The 19,597-nt window shown below is 36.9% G+C and overlaps 1 protein-coding gene across 1 annotated transcript; it reads left to right on the top strand.

The window, feature by feature from the left end:
- Window positions 1-112: 112 nt before the first annotated feature.
- On the top strand, window positions 113-3,524 carry LOC105053818 (AP2/ERF and B3 domain-containing transcription factor RAV1). Its single transcript, XM_073245431.1, has 2 exons — window positions 113-2,650; window positions 2,732-3,524. Exons 1-2 carry the CDS (start codon window positions 2,613-2,615, stop codon window positions 3,384-3,386), a joined length of 693 nt encoding a protein of 230 aa, XP_073101532.1. The 5' UTR covers window positions 113-2,612; the 3' UTR covers window positions 3,387-3,524.
- Window positions 3,525-19,597: the final 16,073 nt, after the last annotated feature.

Here is a 19,597-nt window from a genome sequence, read left to right as displayed (position 1 = left end):
TCTTTTCATGTTATGCTGATTGCAATTGATGTGATAAGGGAAATATGGTGTCAGCCAGTGGTTGGCTAATGTGTCATCTAAGAGAGGCGTACTCAATGAATCACAATCACATCTTTAGATGGATTAAGGTAATTGAAACGTTTTGGGTTTCCGGATTGGAAGCTTTTGTCTCCAAGCAGGAACTTATGCATCTTCCTTAGGAGGGGTATCTATGAGCCCTTTTTTCAGGATACCCAGGACGGCTGGTGGTGCATGGGAAAATTTGCTGGTTATGCGAGGAAGCTATAATTGTTGTGGCTTCTGGGGGAAAAGGATGATTTAGGGACACTTTTGGATGCCCTATTGCCGTATACATACATACAACATGGCGTACGACATTGGTGATAACGAATCGGGATGATCTCATGGATATCGAATTGTTGCAGTGTCTGTGGATGATGCTGTATCTAACCGCTAGCACTAGGGATGGACTTCGTAATCATGGAGGATGCAGAAGAATGGATTTTGGAGTCGGCATTCCGGTTTTCGATTCTAGAGCAGGTCTCGCAAGGGGTTATTATAACCCTTGACGCTGCTGGCCACTGTCATTGTATTGTGTTCCCTCCCTTGGATACAACTGGCTTGTGCGGGAGCAAAGCACGTGGCATGGTTAATGCCAGCGAAATACAGGGATGGAACAATATTCATTCTATTCCGAGGTCCGGGGGTGTGTCCGGTGGGGTGGGTGGTATGTTTTCATGATTGGGGAAGTATGTTTGTATTACTGGGGGAGTTTGCATGCTGGGGTTGGGGATTGCAAGATCTGTTGGATGTATAAATGTATGCCAACGCGGAGAGAATGGAAAAAGTTGGGGTGGAGGAGAGAAGGGAGGGATTTTTTTTGAGCAAAGAGACTAGGAAAAGAGGAAAGGCAAACAAAAGGATGGAGTTGGACTAGATTAATGGATGATTGAGGACTGTTGTTTTGACTATACCATAGATATTTGAACATGGTTTTGGACTAGATTAATGGATGATTGAGGAGGACTCTTGTTTTGAATATACCATAGATATTTGAACATGGTTTGGGATCTGCTGGCTTTATTCCTTTCAAGCCAAATTGATTTCATTTTAGAGTTAGTTGTTGTTGTTGTTGTTGTTGTTTTTAAATTTTTTTAAAAATTTTTTTATAGAGCAGCGGTGCCACACATGTATAGGCCTATCATTCTCAGCTCACTTGGTTGGCATCCTCTGCACGTGGGAAAGGTCATGCTGATAGGATTTCTCCTAAAAAAATAAGAAAAGTATTGAATTAAAATAAGATTCACGCGGATGCATTCATATTCTATCATAAAGAAAAAGTTCATTGGCATGAAATATTCTGCCCACAGAATACTATGTTATTTGCAGTTGCTTGAGTTCTGGCTTTGTTTCTTTGAAGTGCTAGTGAGAAATGTACTTCTAGATCGTAAATAGTAGAAAACAGGGTATTTCTCCTCTCCCAATGTGTGTATGTATATAAGGGAGAACAATACTTTCTATTATACGTGAGAAATTCTGGACAAATGCTTAGGAAACATTGGAGACATTAGAGAGAGATGGCAAGGTAATTAATATATAAATATAATTTTTAACCGATAGATTATGATGATTTTTCATGCAAGATAATTGATGTTGCCATAGTTTTGTCGCATTAGGACATGGATGGATGACAGTGGAACTCAAATTAATGGTGGCCATGAATTATGCACTCCTGGCAAATCACAGGTTGTTGGGTTTCATGTCATGTCCTTGTGAATTTCATCCAATTACATACTAACTTATAGAGCTATAAATACATAAAAGTACACCATTGGATTCATGATGGTAATGTGCAAGGCCATAAGTCATGGCTGGCGGACTAATGTTGCAGGTAGCATTAAACAAGGCACCTCGATAAGTTCATGTTCTCTATTTCAAACATGGGAGTAGCTAGATTTTAGTGGAGTTTGATTTCACTAAACACTCCTGCCTTCCTCTCCAACCAAATCTCTCAACGAAACCCAACTACCGTCCCAATCTACTCCTAATAGATTAAGGTTTGACGTTTAGGAGTTCAATCAAGTCTCCTGAAGAAACCCAACTACTAGTACCAGCAGGAGTTACCAACTTATACACACCAAATCTAGACGTCCAAATGAATTAAAGGTTTTTGAGGGTTGAATTAAAGTTTACTGTTGAGGGTCTAAAGAAGGAAAAAACAAAATAGGAATTATTTTTTTTGACTTATCAATCGAAAGCCAGGTTTCCTTATGTAGCAGCACTCTTTTCGCTTCAAGGTTTAAAGAAGGAAAGAAATAAGAATAAGGAAAGGTTTAGCGGTAACAGATTTTTTTTGTTTCCTTTTTTTTTTTTTAAACTAGTCCATCGAAAGCCAGGTCTCCTTATGAGGCAATCTACCTATTTCCACGCCATATAGCAGGTTTTCCTTTCCTGGATGTTCTTTTTTCCTTGTTCAAGTCGGATCCTCAACTATATAAACCCCTCTTCCTCCTCCCTCTCTGGCCCAGAATCTGCTTCTGCTATTTGTACAAACGCCTCTCCTTGCTCCTCCTCCTCCGGCGGCCTAGCAACTCCTCCTCATTGGTTTCAACATGGCTTCTCTTCCAAACAATCTACACGGATTTTCTTGGTAAGATTAAATCAACCCTCCTGCTATCCTCTTATGTTTATTATCATGTTTTAACGTTAATCTCCCATCGTTTTTCTCAAGGGTCGGTGTGAAGGAAGAGGAGGAAGATCCGGGCTTCCATATGTCAAGTTCGCTGCGCCAGTTTCCAACAACAAGGCAGGAGGGCAGGCATGCAATGATGGTGGCTTCCACAGTTTCCAACAGCTTCACGAGGCCAAGTTCGAGCAGGGCCAGGGGGGTCAATGCATCAACATCAGGATTGCCGACACCGCATTGCAACACCGTCTTCCAGCAAAATACAACCCATATCCATCGGCACCGAAGCAGCACATTGCATCCACATTCAGCCATACCGATAGGCCCTCCCAGCGATGACGGCGCGAGCGCCAATACATTGTTCTGCTTAAAGCTGACATGCAATAACGTGCAAAGTTGGAAATGCCTGATTTTACCAACTAAATCAGCCGAACGGTTCTTTCCAGACGTCCCTTCTCTGATGTTTTGGGATCAGGAAAGCCGGCGATGGTGGAATTTTGAATATTTCCGCTCGAGGGATCGGCAATGTTTTCAGCTCGTCTCGGGGTGGTCTACATTTGTCGAGGAGAAGGCTCTTAAGACGGGTGATACTTTGATCTTTAGTATATTCGTGGACGGTGACATTCTCCAGAACTCCTACTACATGATCGATGTAAGGAGGGCGGTTAAGTTATTTGGCACGGTGATCCATATTGATTAAATTGACGAAACATATGGTCGCTACTGGAATAGCAGGACTGTGAATACTATCTCCTTTTTTTTCTGTTTTTGTTTTGCTTTTTTTTTTTTTAGTTCATCTGTTTCAGCAATATTTGTTATTATTTTATTTTTTGCTCAATGGTTGGTTTTGGTGGACTCATACCACTCCATTATAAGATGAAACTTCACCATAAATACCACTTCTTGATGAAGCACTAGTTCATAATAGCTAGCAAAATCGGATGCACAATCACTTATTTTTTATAATTTTATCGATATTAATTAATTTATGAATTTTCACTACGAGCATATGATCTGAAAATACATGAGCATTGATTTACACAGTTACATAGATGTATGACCGATCATATGTACCTTCTATGATGCTTCTTGCCATGGGGCCAATATATAGCAAACTTTGTCTTAAGTTTTAATCCAAAATTTCGGTTTTGCAAACTTATCTATCAACCCAAGGGGATTCAAGGACCATGCGAAAACTTTACAGGTTTGATTTTGCTTCCCAACTTCCAAGTATGGTGGCAGATTGAGAAAACCCTCTTTTATCTTTGAAGTTTGTTGGGGTTTTTTCTCTTTGATTATGTCTTTTTCGTGAGTGAGCTTCTAGTCCAATGGATCATTGTTTAATCATCTCAATTAGTACATCATTTTTTTTCTTTAAAAGTAGTCAAATTTGATTTTTTTTTTTTTATATTTGTTTGATGATACGGCTTTCCTATAAAGTTCTTGCGTAAATACAATCACTAGCATTAGTCACAAGTACATCCTGAAGACGCTGGGTGAAAAAGAAAAAGACCTCCAAAGTATAGCATCATGCGGTTAGCCACATAGGATGCTACTTGACCAGATGCAGTGTTGATATTGTACTTTTAGACTTCCATCAATAAATTGGGAGTAGTCTGTCAGAACCTTCATACCCTTATATTACTTCTTCAGAAAAAGTAAAGAAAAGAATTGAAAAAAGACTTAACGCACATTAACTTCAACCAAACCTAACAAAATATGATCAGAAAAATAAGTTACCAAATCTCTTTTAAGTCAATTCTAGGTATCTAAAAACTTGAGACTAAATAGAGTTTTAAAGCATCATTACTTAACTAAAAGCATTTTATGCTCCTACACAAAGGTGATTGTTAGATAGTTCACCCATATATTTGTCCATAAATACTGTTGCCACCGAAAAGCTGATCTGATGGACTTGGTGTTGGTGACGGAGGCCGGTCGGCTTAGGTAGAGTTGATTTGCACGATGTGGGATCTGACCTGCAAGCAAAAAAGCCAATCAATGATTGCTGGAACTTATTTTGTGAGGGACCTTTCAATGTTTAAGTAGCCAAGCAAAATTTTGATGGAACAAAATAGAAGGGGAAAGGAGAGCTGAAGAGTACAAGCGATGAGTTGTCAATGATGTGAAAGTTCTCTTAATTGGGGTCCCTTTGTCTGATTTATATAAAAAGAAAAGCAAGAGTATATTATGATCCGATAGCGTGATCCATGGACGGGTTATTATATCCTTTCTCATCAACCACTCTAAGATCATGTTGAGTCGTAATTATCTATGCTTTTTGCCTGGATATCCACCTGGATGTCAATTGCACATGCTATGTATTGCTTCACTATTGGTTGACTAAGTTGGCATATGTGATTTTGGTAAGTACCACATCTGGACTATATCAAATACAAATCTCCTATCCAAGTTTCCCTTGCAAATTGAAACTACAACACAATAATAAGCAAACAGCAAATCAAACAACTTCTCAAATTTTCCATCAGAAACCAATCCTACCTTTTCTTTTCATCTTCCATAAAGTGGTATCTAACTCAAGTTTCCGGTTCACAAAACAATTCTCTATTGTTGACCAGTATTAACCAGTTTTCTAGAAACCATGCATCTAATATATATATATATATATATATATATATATATATATTAAATTGGAGGTTTTTATGTTGGCAGAACCTTCATTTGACATGTGAGATTTTGAAAAAAAAGAGAGAGAGCCATGTAGAAAAAAATCATGAAAAAAAAGACCTCATAAGAGTAAAGTGGCTCACCACAGATTATATATATATATATATATATAATTGGAGGCTTTTATGTTGGCAGAACCTTTATTTGACATGTGAGATTTTGAAAAAAAAGAGAGAGAGCCATGTAGAAAAAAATCATGAAAAAAGGACCTCATAAGAGTAAAGTGGCTCACCACAGATTATATATTAAATTGGAGACTTTTATGTTGACAGAGCCTTTATTTGACATGTGAGATTTTGAAAAAAAGAAAGAGAACCATGTAGAAAAAAATCATGAAGAGAAGATCTCATAAGAGTAAAGTGGCTCACCACAGAGCCCTAGCCATCGCCTCATGGAAAGACAATGGAAAAACCTAGAGAAAATATTGAAAAATCAACAAAAACAAGGGAAAGATAGAAAAAAATTGAAAGATATAAGGTAGTCAAGCGCGCCGAGGCGGTCCTTGATGACATCATCGATGTAGGTGAAGTCGTGCTAGACATCGGTGCTATCATAGGTCTTGAAGAGGGTAATGGCATTACTAGAGAGGATGGATTTAGTAAAGTAGGCCATGTTGGGATGACCCCAGGGGCCATAAATGGTGAAGAAGCGAAGGCCGATGATGGAGAGACTGTAGGATGGCTGGCAAATATGGTATTGGTAGAGCGGGCGATGGCGGTGGTGGCGGCATTCCTCTCTTCACGAGGCACGAGATGCTCTTTCCCACTTTTTCTCTCTTTATCTCTCTCCCCCCTTCTCATGGGCTCGCCTGAGTCCCTTGTGTCCTATGGCTGCTGTGCTTAGGGGGTGGCAAAAATCGATCTGATCTGTCAACCCGATCTACATTCGACCTGTCTTAAACAGGTTTGGATTTGGATTAAACGGATTCAAATCGTTAACGGATCGATCTGTTTAACCTGTTTAATAATCAGATCGGATTTAGATTTTAGACAGCTGACCCTTTTAACCCACACTACAAGAAAAGAGAGTTTTTGCGATGAAAATTTTTCGTCGCTAATAACCTATTTTCGTCGCTAATAGTTATTAGCGACAAAAATTTCGTAGCTAATTTTTCATCGCAAATAATCACGTCGTTGATAATATTTTACGATAAAAAAATATTTTGTCGCTAATAATATTTATTTGTGATAAATAATTTTCATCATTAAAAATTTTTCAATGAAATATTTTAATCATAAAAAAATATTTACGATGAATTATAACGTCGCCAATAAATAAAAAATTAATAGCGATAAAATTTTTTTCGTCGCTATTAATTTAATCAAAATTTTTTCTAAAATAAAATATTTAAAAACTTTTAACGATGAAAAATTTACGTTGCAAATAACTTTTTTTACAACAAAAATTTTTCATCACTATTAATTTAATAATAATTTTTTTAAAAATCAAATTTAAATAATATTATTGATGAAAAAATTACATCATAAATATGATAATTTTTGATGAAACTTTCTGTCGCTAATAATTATTTGCGACGAATAATTTTTCATCGCTATTAATTATATATAAAATTTTAATAATTTTATATTTATTAAAAAATTAAATTATCATACTAAAATATTTTTGGCGATCAATATTTTATCGAAAATAATTTCATCACTAATAATTTAAACATATTTTTTTAAAAAATAATTTATGAATATATATTTTTAATTTATATCTATAATATTTTTTATAAATTAAAAAAATTAAAATAAAAAATTTACACAATAAATAGACAAATAAATTTTATTATTTTATTTATTAAATTAAAATTATGAGATATTTGAAATAAAAATAAAAAAGTGCATGAAGAAGCCATCAAGTGCCGGCATCTACAGAACGAGCTGGGGAAGGAGAGCGCTCGAAAGAGCTCGAATCGACCTGCTGTTGTCTCATCAGCTGTATCATCTGTTCTATATACGCCATCCACTCCATCATGTAGATCTGAAGCTGCTGATATTTGTCGACGCGTGCAGCCAACTTCTGAGCTCGCTGCTCAGCTTACTGTCGATTCACGGCAGCCTGCCTCTGCACCTCTGTCAGCCGAGCCTTGCATGCAGAATGGATGTCAGTCCTAGATGAGCGTGAGGATGAGAAAATAATGATCTCATACCCTAGACTCCTAACATAACAGGATCTCTTACCAAGCACCTGATCACAGATCTCATCATCTGTGGGTACGGTCGAGCTCTCAGAGATAGACTGGGATCTCATGTCTGTCATACGGTCTTGAAAATTAAAGTTATAGCTATTTTAATTTTGTAATAAAAATTAGACTGTGAATAAAAAAATAATAGAAAAAACTTACAAAGAGCTCCTGACTCCCCGTCGTTCACTTTTCTGACCGTCGCTGGTGGATCCGCAGATAGATATCGATCCTACTAGGAAGCTCACCACTCTCAGTATTTTTTTATAATTTGAGAATTAATTAAAATTTTTTTATATAACTAAAAAATTATATACTAATTAAAAATTAAAAATTACCTACCATGTGCTCCATGTGACGAGCGAACAATCTTGAACCCTCATAATACAGTATGATCTGTCTTGTCCGATTCGCGACATTCTGGATACATCTTCTCTGTACAGTTACTAGTTAAATTAGTAGATAACAAATTTAATTTAAGAATAAATGATTCAATTATTAAACTCTAAAAAAAAAAAGAAGTTTGGATGTGTAACTTGATATACCGGATCCTCGTAATATCGATATATGATAGTCCAGTCATCCATAGTGATGCTGTCATAGAGCTGCTGCCGCGCTGTCTCCTCCCCATGATCCTGCACTACATGGTACTAATGCTGATGCATGTGATGGCGATAATCCTTGAAATACAACGATAAATGAGTGTCCACAGCTCGCCTTATACGATCCTTCTTAAAATCAATGATGTCGAATATACCCTGCCAATAACAAATATTAAAAGAATACTTTGCAAGTTAAATATTCACAATATAATTTATGTTATCTGTAAGTAGATGTACAAAATCTCTTTCTGAGCTGATAGAACGTGACGCCAATCGAAGAGCATCACGGAAGCATAGCCGCAGCATATGATGCCCAGCTCAGTCTGCCACGGCTCGCACCATCCCCTTGTGGGCCTGGTGTAGCCGGCTGGTATCTCGATACGGAGATGCTGTCCCAGGTGCTCGCATCTCCAATATTCTAGAGTGAGGTTCTTTGATGGACCTCGCCCTCACTTCATTACAGATGATGACTGGCTTGAAACAACAATAAATAAATCATTAGTATGATAGCTATCCAAATAAAAGAATCAAATTTCATTACACAAAAAATATAATAATATCACTTAGACCCGTCTCACTCAGACCCGCCTCATTGGGATCCACTTCGCTGGGACCTGCCTCGCTGGGAACCCTCTGACAATAGAGCCGGTGCGGCAATGGAGATCGGTGAAGGCACCTCAACCTCTAGGGTAGAATGTGAATGCAAACGTCGTCGTCTGTCTCCTGGTGTCATATCTGCAATAATTGACATATAAATGAATATAATATTGAATAATAATAATAATAAATAAATTACATTCTGATGAATACAATTACATCACACACCATTATTGCAAGAGAAGATTGAACAAAGAATATAGATCTACTCATCAATATTCGTATTTTCCTCGATGTGCAGATCCTCCTCCGAATCACAATAATCGATATATGTGTCGTCTTCTATCTCATCATCATTTATCAACTGATCATCATCTTCTGACTCATCAAGATTAAATACATGATCAGCTTCAACTTCGTTGAACGGCAGATCAACCCTATTCAAAGGTGCCATTACAAGTTCTTCATCAACAAAAAGCTCGGCTAATGTTTGTTCTTCTTATTGAAAAGCTTCTTCTTCATGTCAATCCAAATTTTCATCCATCTCTAATCGGATTGGTATGTCATATACGCCTCTAGACATTATTTTTTGTATAACATGCCAATTACCTCGATACTTTAGATCTTTCAAATATATTACTTGTTTCGCTTGAGTTGCTAATATATACAGCTCATTCTGGTATCATATTCGTGCAAAATTTACACTGATAAAGTATAAATCGATATAAATACTGATCTTTTTATTACTAATATCCCACCATTCACACTAAAATAAGAATACAAAATTACTGGACCCATACTTTAGTTCTATGATATCTACCAGTATACCATAATATTCAATCTCTTCTTCTTCTTCATATCCTATTGTAGCAATCCCACTATTCTGGATCTGTTGTTACATCTCAAGCTTCCTTATATGAAATCTCATTCCTCCAATGATACAGAATGCATAGCGATTAATCTTTCGATAGGGATCACATGCTAAATTATACAACTCATCAATCGCACTCACTTCTTTATTGAAATACTTATGTTTCATCTACATCATAACATAAAAAAATATATTAATTTAAATAATATTATTTATAATTAAATAAATAATATATCACTAATGCAACTTACAAGATCATTAAACTATTTTATAAATTTTTTCCTATGTCGATCATCAGCATCCGTATTATTCTCTCTATATAGTATACTTTTGTGCTCACTGCAACAACTTATGATTTTTAATTTTACATCGACATAAAAAAATTATTTAAAATATTAAACAGTATGCTAAGATGGTACTTACTCAATAAAATCTTCAATTTCTTCATAATTATTTAGAACGTAAAAGTGTGCCTTGGATAGCTCGTTCACATTCATAAATTCATATCTCCTTGCACCAATAGGTTGAACCGTTTGTTTAAATATAGATAATGTCGGTTCATTGTCACCTCATTCACGGTCTGCGTTACGATCTGTATGATTAAATCTTATTTCGATATCATCAAGATACATCGAACAGAATGTGATATACTCCGTAGCTATATATGCTTCCACTATAGACCCTTCAAGCTTTGCTTTATTGCACACATACTTTTTTAAGGTACACAAAAATTTATAAATAAAAATAAATTTAAATTTAAAAAATATATTTATATCTTATAATTGATATGATAAAGTATGTATAATTTTTTTATCTTTCAATGGGATACATCCATCGATAATGTACCGGTTCGACCAAAAAAGCTTCCCTTGGAAGATGAACAGTCAGATGCACCATAACATCAAAAAATGATGGTGAAAATTTTTTTTCTAACTTACAAAAAATGAGTACGATATCCTTCTCAGATCTCTCAAGTAAGTTAATCTTCAATTTTCGACAACACAGTTCTCGAAAGAATACTCCCAACTCAATCAATGCAGTTTAAACATCACCACTCAAATAGTCATGCATGACCACAGGAAGCAAATGTTGCATCATCATATTAGAGTTATGACTTTTTATATCAGACATATTACTATCGTTGTTTCCAACACACCACGATACGTTAAAAGCGTATGCATCAGAAAACTTTACGGTTTTGAACCATTCACAGAAATTTTTTTTTTTTTACCAAACAGTGAATAACGTGCAGGTGGCATAAAAAATCTCTCACCTCGATGAACTAAATGAAGGAAAAACTATCTTTTTTCTTTGTAGGATCTTTCAGATTTCATCAAATCTGGGGTGGAATAATTTAAAAATTTTATCCTACACTATTTCAGATTTAATGTATGTTAGATCTAATTTTATTTTCTGATATTTAAAATCTAAAATTAAATCTAAAAGTATGAGAAGTATAGACATATCTCAAGGGTAATCTGATTATCCTGTAGATGATCTCTGCACAGCCCGAAGTTCTGATGTAGCTGAAAGGAATATGCCCTACAAGCTAATCGAAATTTATATTTTGATGGATTTTTCTTGTAATCTTCCAGACTTATGTATTGACTCTTTAAATAATAAAAGATATTTTTCATCATATGCTGCATCTTACTTTAGTAATGATTATGATGAACTCCATAAATCAGAAAAATGGGTTTAGAATTATGATGAAATCATACCTATGAGACCTAAAATCTAAAAAATTCTGATTTAGAATATTCCTAGTCATAGGAGTATTGAGTAGAAGATCAATATTCCAGATAGATTAGCACTTTCTATGTATGCTCGATGGAGAGGGTGGCAGATCTCATATGCCACTTGTGTGAGACACTAATACAAGGAAGTGGGTGCTCATTAGAGAATGAGTTCACTGAATTGATCTGACTTAAGAAACATCTTATGAAATTTACTTACCTGTCAAGAGATATTTTCTTATAGTGGGAGTTGTACATGTAATCCTTTGACCTAAGACTACCATAGAACCTTGTATACATGAATCTATATTTTTTGGTTCATACTCATTCATGACTTAGTCATGTACGGGGTGTTCTAGATATGGTATAATATGTATGGAGATTGTGAGTAGGTCAACATAGAATCGATCACTCCTGATAAGAGAAAATCGCATTCTACTTGTTCTGATCGATTGATGATTCAGGAAGCCTTTGATCAAAGCAGAATAAAAATTAGAAAGAGTTTTTAATATTTTATTAATTGAATCATCATATAAGATTGAAAAAAATATGAGTATGATATTAGATTTGACATCATTTCATATCCAAAGTCATATTCGGGGTGCAGGAAGATCGTAGGATCAAATTGCACGGTAACTTTTCACTGAAGGATATTTTTGATATTTTTATCAAAAATTTCATATCTTCTAGATAGACATGATACGTTGCTAGACGTCAATCTTGTCTGATGAGTTTGATCGAATTAAAGAGTTTAATTTAATCACCAATTAGAAAGAGTTCTAATTGCTGAAATCGGGTTAGCTCGATTGGATCTAGATTGGTTAGATTAAATTTTAATCAAATCAAATCGACTTGAACTCAGACCTATTGCTAGCTAGATATGGAACCCAATGGATCACATACAAATGGTATTGATCAGGGGTCTAATTGGATTAGATCATGTTTGCAAAATTGACATGCTAGTACATGTTGCAAAAAACTAGCTCCTTGTTTCGAATCGGATTTAAAATTAATTCCATATTGGACTAATTAAAGCTAAATTAATTCAAATAAATTTTGGATTTGAGTTAGTTCAGCCTTTGGCTGCGTGTACCAAAAATTTGGACCCAGGAAACCAAGTTTCCACGAGTTAAGAATTTTTTGTGTGCGTGGGTGCAGTTTTTGTATGCAGAAATAGTTTTCACATCCCATGAGATGGGATGCCTCATCCTTGAGCTTATCCTATGTTCCATGATAAAATAAATTTTTGGATGATTCCTAACTTTATTTTGAGCATGAGAAATTTTTTTTGAAGTTAAAATTCTTTCTGGTTTAATCATGGAAATTCATTGAAGTTGGAAATTCTGTCAGCCTGATCCATGCGCCTGACCAAGAGTCCAACTTTTGAAGGACTCTAACCCATTTGTCACACCACTTCTTAGTCGAAAGTTTTTTCCACGACATTCTCATATTAGCGCCTTAATTTTTGGCCATTAGATGGATCAAATTACATTGATGGGTGGTGGAAAAAAATTATGCCATGGGAAGCTGCGCGACTCATCGGAGAATCATCGAGAAAAATATTTCGAAGAGTCCTTCTGCATGAAGCGTCTCTTGGATTTTTTTTGATGATTGCCATATGTTAAAAACTTTCAGATAGGCATGAAAATTTATCAAAAGACATGAAATTTTTTGATGGATGCGAGATGGCGCATGGAAGGGGCGCGAAAAATTTCCGAAGGCAACCCATCGCTAAGTATTTAAAGGGAGGTGCGCCGGGGGATTGGATTTATTCAGATTTTTAATTCCTCTTTTTTTTATAACATCCTCTCCTTATTGTCCAATTAGTCTCTTCTTTCTCTTGTTAGGATAAGTCCAAAAATAGAAAGGACAAGTCCGATTTTAGGACAAGAGTCTAGGAAGAGAATTAAGGAAGACAAGGAGAGAAGAAAGGTAGGGATAGGAAGGCTAAGAGAAGAGAAAGAGCGTCTTGAGGTCCTAGTATTCAAAAAAATTTTTAGAGTGAGAATTTTAGAGGAGGAATCATCTCAAAGAGTTGGTGTCCTGATCATAGCCCTGTGTGGATCATCGTGGGAGGGCGAACACTTGGGTGCCTGGTGGAGGTTCTGCCAAAATTTGGATTAAGAACTGCAGGTATTCTTCTATAACTTAAATTTAATCTCGAATTTATGTTATATATGATTGTTAATCATCAAGAAGATGCTGGTTTAAAGGTTTAATGTTTAGGATTTCTTTATTAAAATTTTGAAATCCATTATGTTTCCACTGTGCATGCCCATCCTGAAACCCTACAGTAGCCACGCAAGCGCCTGGCCTCATCGGTATCCACTCAGATAGGATCTGAAACGTCTTCTCCTCATGAATCTACGCTCCAAAAACTAGATCTCTATCTGATCTGAAAGTGCTTCAGAACTCCTTCTGAAGTTAGAGCAGCAGCCTGTCGAAGATGTCCTGCAACCTTTTGTTCCAGGCATCACCACGCCTTGGATCTTTGCCAGATGGACGTCCAATTCCTTAGACATGAAGAGGGGAGAGAGAGGAGTGTAGGGAGGATATGGAGAAGAGGAGAGAATTCTCGTTTTGGCTGGGTATTGAGCAGAAACTTACAAATCCTAGGCGTAGATAGGGATTTTATAGACCCTGGATGATGCGCAGTGCCACATCATTCGATCAATCAAAAAATTTTATTTAATCTAAAAAAAAATTGATTGATGGAGTGATGTCATCTGATCACATCCGAAAAAAACCCCACTTTATCTCCAAAAGTTGGCACCAATATTGGATAAGCACAAGCAAGGGTTGGCGCCAAAGAGTCCATGTTAATTAGGACTCTTCATCCTTATCCATTTGGGGCGCCTACTTTAATCCAATTAGGCTCACACCATAATTTGATTATGGTGCCCAATTCAATATGGTTTTGGCATGTGGACACTCTACAAAAATCCTCCAATGAGCTCTCTTCAGTTAAGACCCATATGTCAACATTTAACAGATGTCCTAAAATGAAATTGGCAGGTGACAGAAATTAGCAGGTGCTTGTCTTAAATTCATCTCATAAATTAAAACAAGCATTTTCTGAGCTGGACAAGCTTTATTTAGACTGAGAGAAATCTTTTCAAAATTTTTTGGATGAGTCAAATCATATTTGGCTTAGTAGAGACAGAAAAGATTATACGAGAAGAAAATTAAGCTCAATCGTGTGCTAGCACGATTTTCTTGAACCTAATTGGATCTTATCCAAATCAATTGGGTTAGCCCAATTGATGACATCCAGACCCTAACCCTTGTTTGTGTGATCCAGTTAGGTTCAATTCTGTATGGTAATGAGACATGTTGTGATCTCATCATCGACATCATTGAAACTCTTTTCGATGGATCAGAACTCTTCTGATTCAGACAATTAGAATGATCGATCATCAAAATCATTCTAATTGCTCTCAAAATCCACCAGTGACACCTAGCAGTATATGGTGGCAACCCATCAGAACTGAAGACGAACCTCTCGATGCAGCTACCTATATGATTGAGTTCCTCTATCATGAGTTCTGACTGAATTAGGGTTAAGGTGAACTCGTCAAACCCAACATCAGTCATATGAATTAATCGATCGATCCAAGTTCGATGTGAAATCCCAATGAAAAACTCTTTTTTCATTATTTCACTCTGCCATGGCCATGGACTTAAGGACTCGATCTTTCGATCATCATAGGACTACTTCTCTCATCTACCGAGGTTGATAGATCCCATCTTGGTGCGACCTAGTTCCTATAATGAATATGCTACAGCCAACATATACCTCAAAGTTTCGAATGGCTAGGAGATCGAGTTATGGTGTAGTCAAACTATAACACACTCAAGGTGAACTATCGATGCACCTCAGGTCAAAGAACTAGACACACAACTGCAGCATCGAGCTAGTCATCGACGAGAAGGTAGACTTTCTTATGACTGCTCGAGGTGGTCATGCTCAATACTCTCGTTCTCAACGAATACCTATACTCTCGCTTCGGTGTCTCCACATCGTAGACTCAAGACACATCTACCCTAAGGAAGTGATCGTACACCAACCTTTCGGATCGATCACCATCCTCATGATGATCCTATGGTTAGGAGCTGTTTATGAGTTAGTTATGTAAATTTATACCTTAAATTTTCAACTCTTAAAAATATGAATTGACATTCCTACTAACTCAAAGGATGTATCACAGACATAATCTATATAATGTGATAGAAGAATAATCCATTTATTGATTTATAGTTAAAATTATAAATTTATCTTTAGATTTGTACAGAAATGTGTCAGCCAATCTGACATCTAGGACACACATCTAACAAACTCCCACTTGACCTAATGTCAATTAGCTACATATCTAAGTCCCATCTTCTCAAGATGGGCTTCGATCTTTTGCTAGCCCAATGGCTTAGTCAGCGGGTCTGCCACATTGTCTATGGAGTCGACTTTCTTGACCTCGACATAACCCTTTTCGAGGTAATCATGGATCAAATAGAATCGTCGCTCGATGTGCTTGGACTTCTGGTGAGATCTTGGCTCCTTAGCTAGGGCTATGATGCCATTATTGTCGCAGTAAAGAGGTATGGCATCCGATGACATCACTCCAAGCTCTGCGGTAAATTTTTTGTACCAGAATGTCTCTTTCGTAGCTTTTGATGCAGCAATGTACTCTGCCTCCATGGTGGAATCAGCAATCACCGTCTGCTGGAAACTCTTTCAGCTAACTGCACCACCATTGCAAATGAACAGACTTCCAGATGTCGACTTTCGATCATCTATATCAGACATAAAGTCTGAGTCTGTATATCCCTGAATCTGGAGTTCTCCATTCTCAAAGACTAGAAACATATCCTTAGTCCTTCTCAAGTACTTAAGGATATATTTCACAGAAGTCTAGTGCTCTTCACCTAGATTTGACTGATATCTGCTTGTGACACTCACAGCATGGGCTATATCAGGTCGTGTACATAGTATGACATACATGAGGCTCCCTATTATCGAAGCATAAGGGATCTTGCTCATGTATTCAATCTCCTCAGGTGTGCTAAGGCACATCTTCTTGGAGAGATAAATGCCATGTCTAAAAGGTAATAAACCTCTTTTAGAGTTTTTCATGCTAAACCTTTTTAGCACCTCCTCTATGTACATCTTCTGTGAAAATTCGAGCATCCTATTTGGTCTATCTCTATAGACCTTAATACCCAGTATAAAGGATGCCTCTTCTAGATCTTTCATAAAGAACTCCTTAAACAACCATACTTTGACTGAGGTCAACATGAGAATGTCATTCCCAATTAGGAGGATGTCATCTACGTACAATACGAGGAGGATAACTACGCTCCCACTGATCTTTTTGAACACACATGGTTCCTCCTCGTTCTTGATAAAACCAAACGTTTTGATCACATCATTGAAATGAATATTCTAGCTACGAGATGCTTGCTTAAGTCCATAAATGGACCTTTGCAGTTTGCAGATCCTGTGATCATCATCACTGGATGTGAAACCAAATGACTGTTCCATATAGATATCTTCTTCAAGATATCCATTTAAGAACACCATTTTCACATCCATCTGTCATATTTCATAATCGAAATAGGCTACAACAGCAAGCAATGTGCGGATGAATTTTAGTATGGCTATGAGCGAGAAGGTATCCTGATAGTCAATGCCTTCACGCTGACTATAATCTTTCGCTACGAGCCTAGCCTTGAATGTCTCTACATTCCTATCTGCACCTATCTTTCTCTTGAAGATCCATTTACACCTAATAGGTACAATACCTTTAGGTGGATCTATCAAGGTTCAGACTTGGTTTAAGTGCATCGAGTCAATTTCTGATCTCATTGCCTCTAACCATTTCTTGAAGTCGATATCTGATATCGCTTCATCATAGGTCTTGGGATCATCACCATGAACTCTATTTTCCATGAGGAACATTTCCTCTACATCCTCTTGTATAGAACCTAGGTACCTTTCAGGAGGACAAAAAATCTTAGTCGATCTACGAGGTGGAAGAGGTTGTGTTAGGACTGATTTTGATTGATTTGGTTCCTCAGGTTCTTTAGCTCGTTGCTTTTGGGAGATATTCTCCTTGAGCTTAATTATTCTTTCGATGCCACCATCTTGAATAAACTGTTTTTCAAGAAAAATAGCATTTCGACTTACAATCACATTGTGATCTTCCGAAATATAAAAATAGTATCTTAGTGACTCTTTAGGATATCCTATGAATCAAGCTCTAAAAGACCTGAACTCTAACTTGTCCGCCTGTTGTCTCTTGACATGAGTCGGACAACCCCAAATTCTGAGATGATTCAGACTTGGCTTCTTACCATGCCATATCTCATATGGTGTGGTAGGAACGATTTTAGAGGAAACCCTATTTAATACATAAATTGCTGTCATGAGATAATATCCCCAAAGAAATTCAGGGAGGTCCGTGAAGCTCATCGTGGAATGGAGCATATATAATAGGGTCTGATTTCTCCGTTTTGAAACCCCATTGAGTTGAGGTATTCCAGATGGAGTCCATTGAGAGACTATACCATTGTCCTTAAGATAGTCTAGGAACTCCTGACTAAGGTATTCACCTCCTCGATCTGATCGAAGAATCTTAATGGGCTTTCCTGTTTATTTTTCTACCTCATGTCTGAATTCTTTGAATCTTTCAAAAGTTTCAGACTTGTGTTTCATTAGAAACACATATCCGTACCTAGACATATCATCGGTAAAGGTAATGAATTAGACGTAGTTGCCTCTAGCCGGCACATCAAATGGGCCGCACACATCCGTATGTACTAGGGCAAGTAGGTCTGTGCCCTTTTCCCCATGACCTACTAAAGAGAGTTTGGTCATTTTGCCTTGAAGGTATGATTCATAAACTAGATATGACTTGAAAGTCAACGGACTCAATAGTCTGGATTTCTCCAATTTGTTAACCTTGTCTTTCGCTATATGACCTAGCCTTAGGTGCCACAGATACCTATCATTTAGACTATCTCTAGGCCTTTTAATTCCTATGACATTCACATTTTGCCCGATATTAAATACAGATACATCAACATGTAACTGATAGAGATCGTTAATGACAAAACCATTTGTAACTTTATTATTTTCATAAAAAATATTACAATGGTCCTTATGAAAGCTAATCACATAGCCTTCTTGTGCTAAACATGAAACAGAAATCAAATTTCTGTTTGCTGCAGGCACATAATAACAGTCTCTTAAAACTAAATCTAATTCTAATGGTAATCGCAAAGGGTAGGTTTTCACGATCACAGCAGCAACTCTTGCTCCATTTCTGATATGTAGGATCATCTCCCTATCCCTCAGCCTCCTGCTCTCCTCAAGACCCTGCATAGAAGTACACAAATGAGCACTAGAACCAGAGTCAAGCATCCAACGGGATGCAGAAGAAATCGTAAGATTAGATTCTAAAATGAGCATACCTCCAGAAGGACCATCCTTTTTGTTCTTCAGGGTGGCCAGGTACTGAGGATAGTTCCACTTCCAATAGTCGTCTGATTGGCAGTGAAAATATTTTTTCTTATCAGCAGCCTTTTTCTTCGATTCTGTCTTCTTCTTCTTGCCATCCACCTTCTGCTTCTTTGTAGACTTTTTTTCTTTCCAAAAGACTTTCTCTTGGAAGAAGTTCACTCCACAGTAAGAACTGAGCCTTTTGAACCCTTCATAGAAAGCTCAGCCGTAACCAGTATGTTCATTAACTCGGCCAAGGTACAGTGCATCTTATGCATATGGAAGTTCATAATGAACTGACCATATGCATTGGACAAGGACGGATCACATCAATTTGAAAATCTTTGTCTAAGATGATATCGAGTTTTTTAAGCTCCTCAAGGTCCTTGATCATTGTCAAACAATGATCTTGGACTGACTGCCCATCACGCATCTTGACCTTAAAAAGTCTTTGATAGATTTGATCCTTAACTGCATGACTCTGTTCACCAAATAACTCTTGTAGGTGAGCCAATATTTGACGGATAGTCAAAATATTTTCATGCTGGCGTTGCAAGTCATCAGACATTACACCCAACATGTAGTACCTTACTTTGTTATCATCATCTGTCTATTTTTTCAGAGACGCTCTCTGTTCAGCAGTCAGACGTACTGGCATGGCAGGTGGGTCCTGGTCCAAAATATGAGTTAATTTTTTAGAATCCAGAATAATTCTGTAGTTCCTCAACCAATCC

This window comes from Elaeis guineensis, chromosome 11 (assembly GCF_000442705.2).
Source record: "Elaeis guineensis isolate ETL-2024a chromosome 11, EG11, whole genome shotgun sequence".
NCBI lineage: Eukaryota > Viridiplantae > Streptophyta > Magnoliopsida > Arecales > Arecaceae > Elaeis > Elaeis guineensis.
Note: the sequence above shows the minus strand (reverse complement) of the source record. Positions and strands in the feature narration are given on the sequence as shown.

Bases quoted from the DNA above. Each gene is read 5' to 3' on its own strand.
- LOC105053818 (XM_073245431.1), top strand. From the start codon at position 2,613: ATGGCTTCTCTTCCAAACAATCTACACGGATTTTCTTG. The intron at 2,651-2,731 runs GTAAGATTAAAT...GTTTTTCTCAAG, and splicing joins AATCTACACGGATTTTCTTG to GGTCGGTGTGAAGGAAGAGG.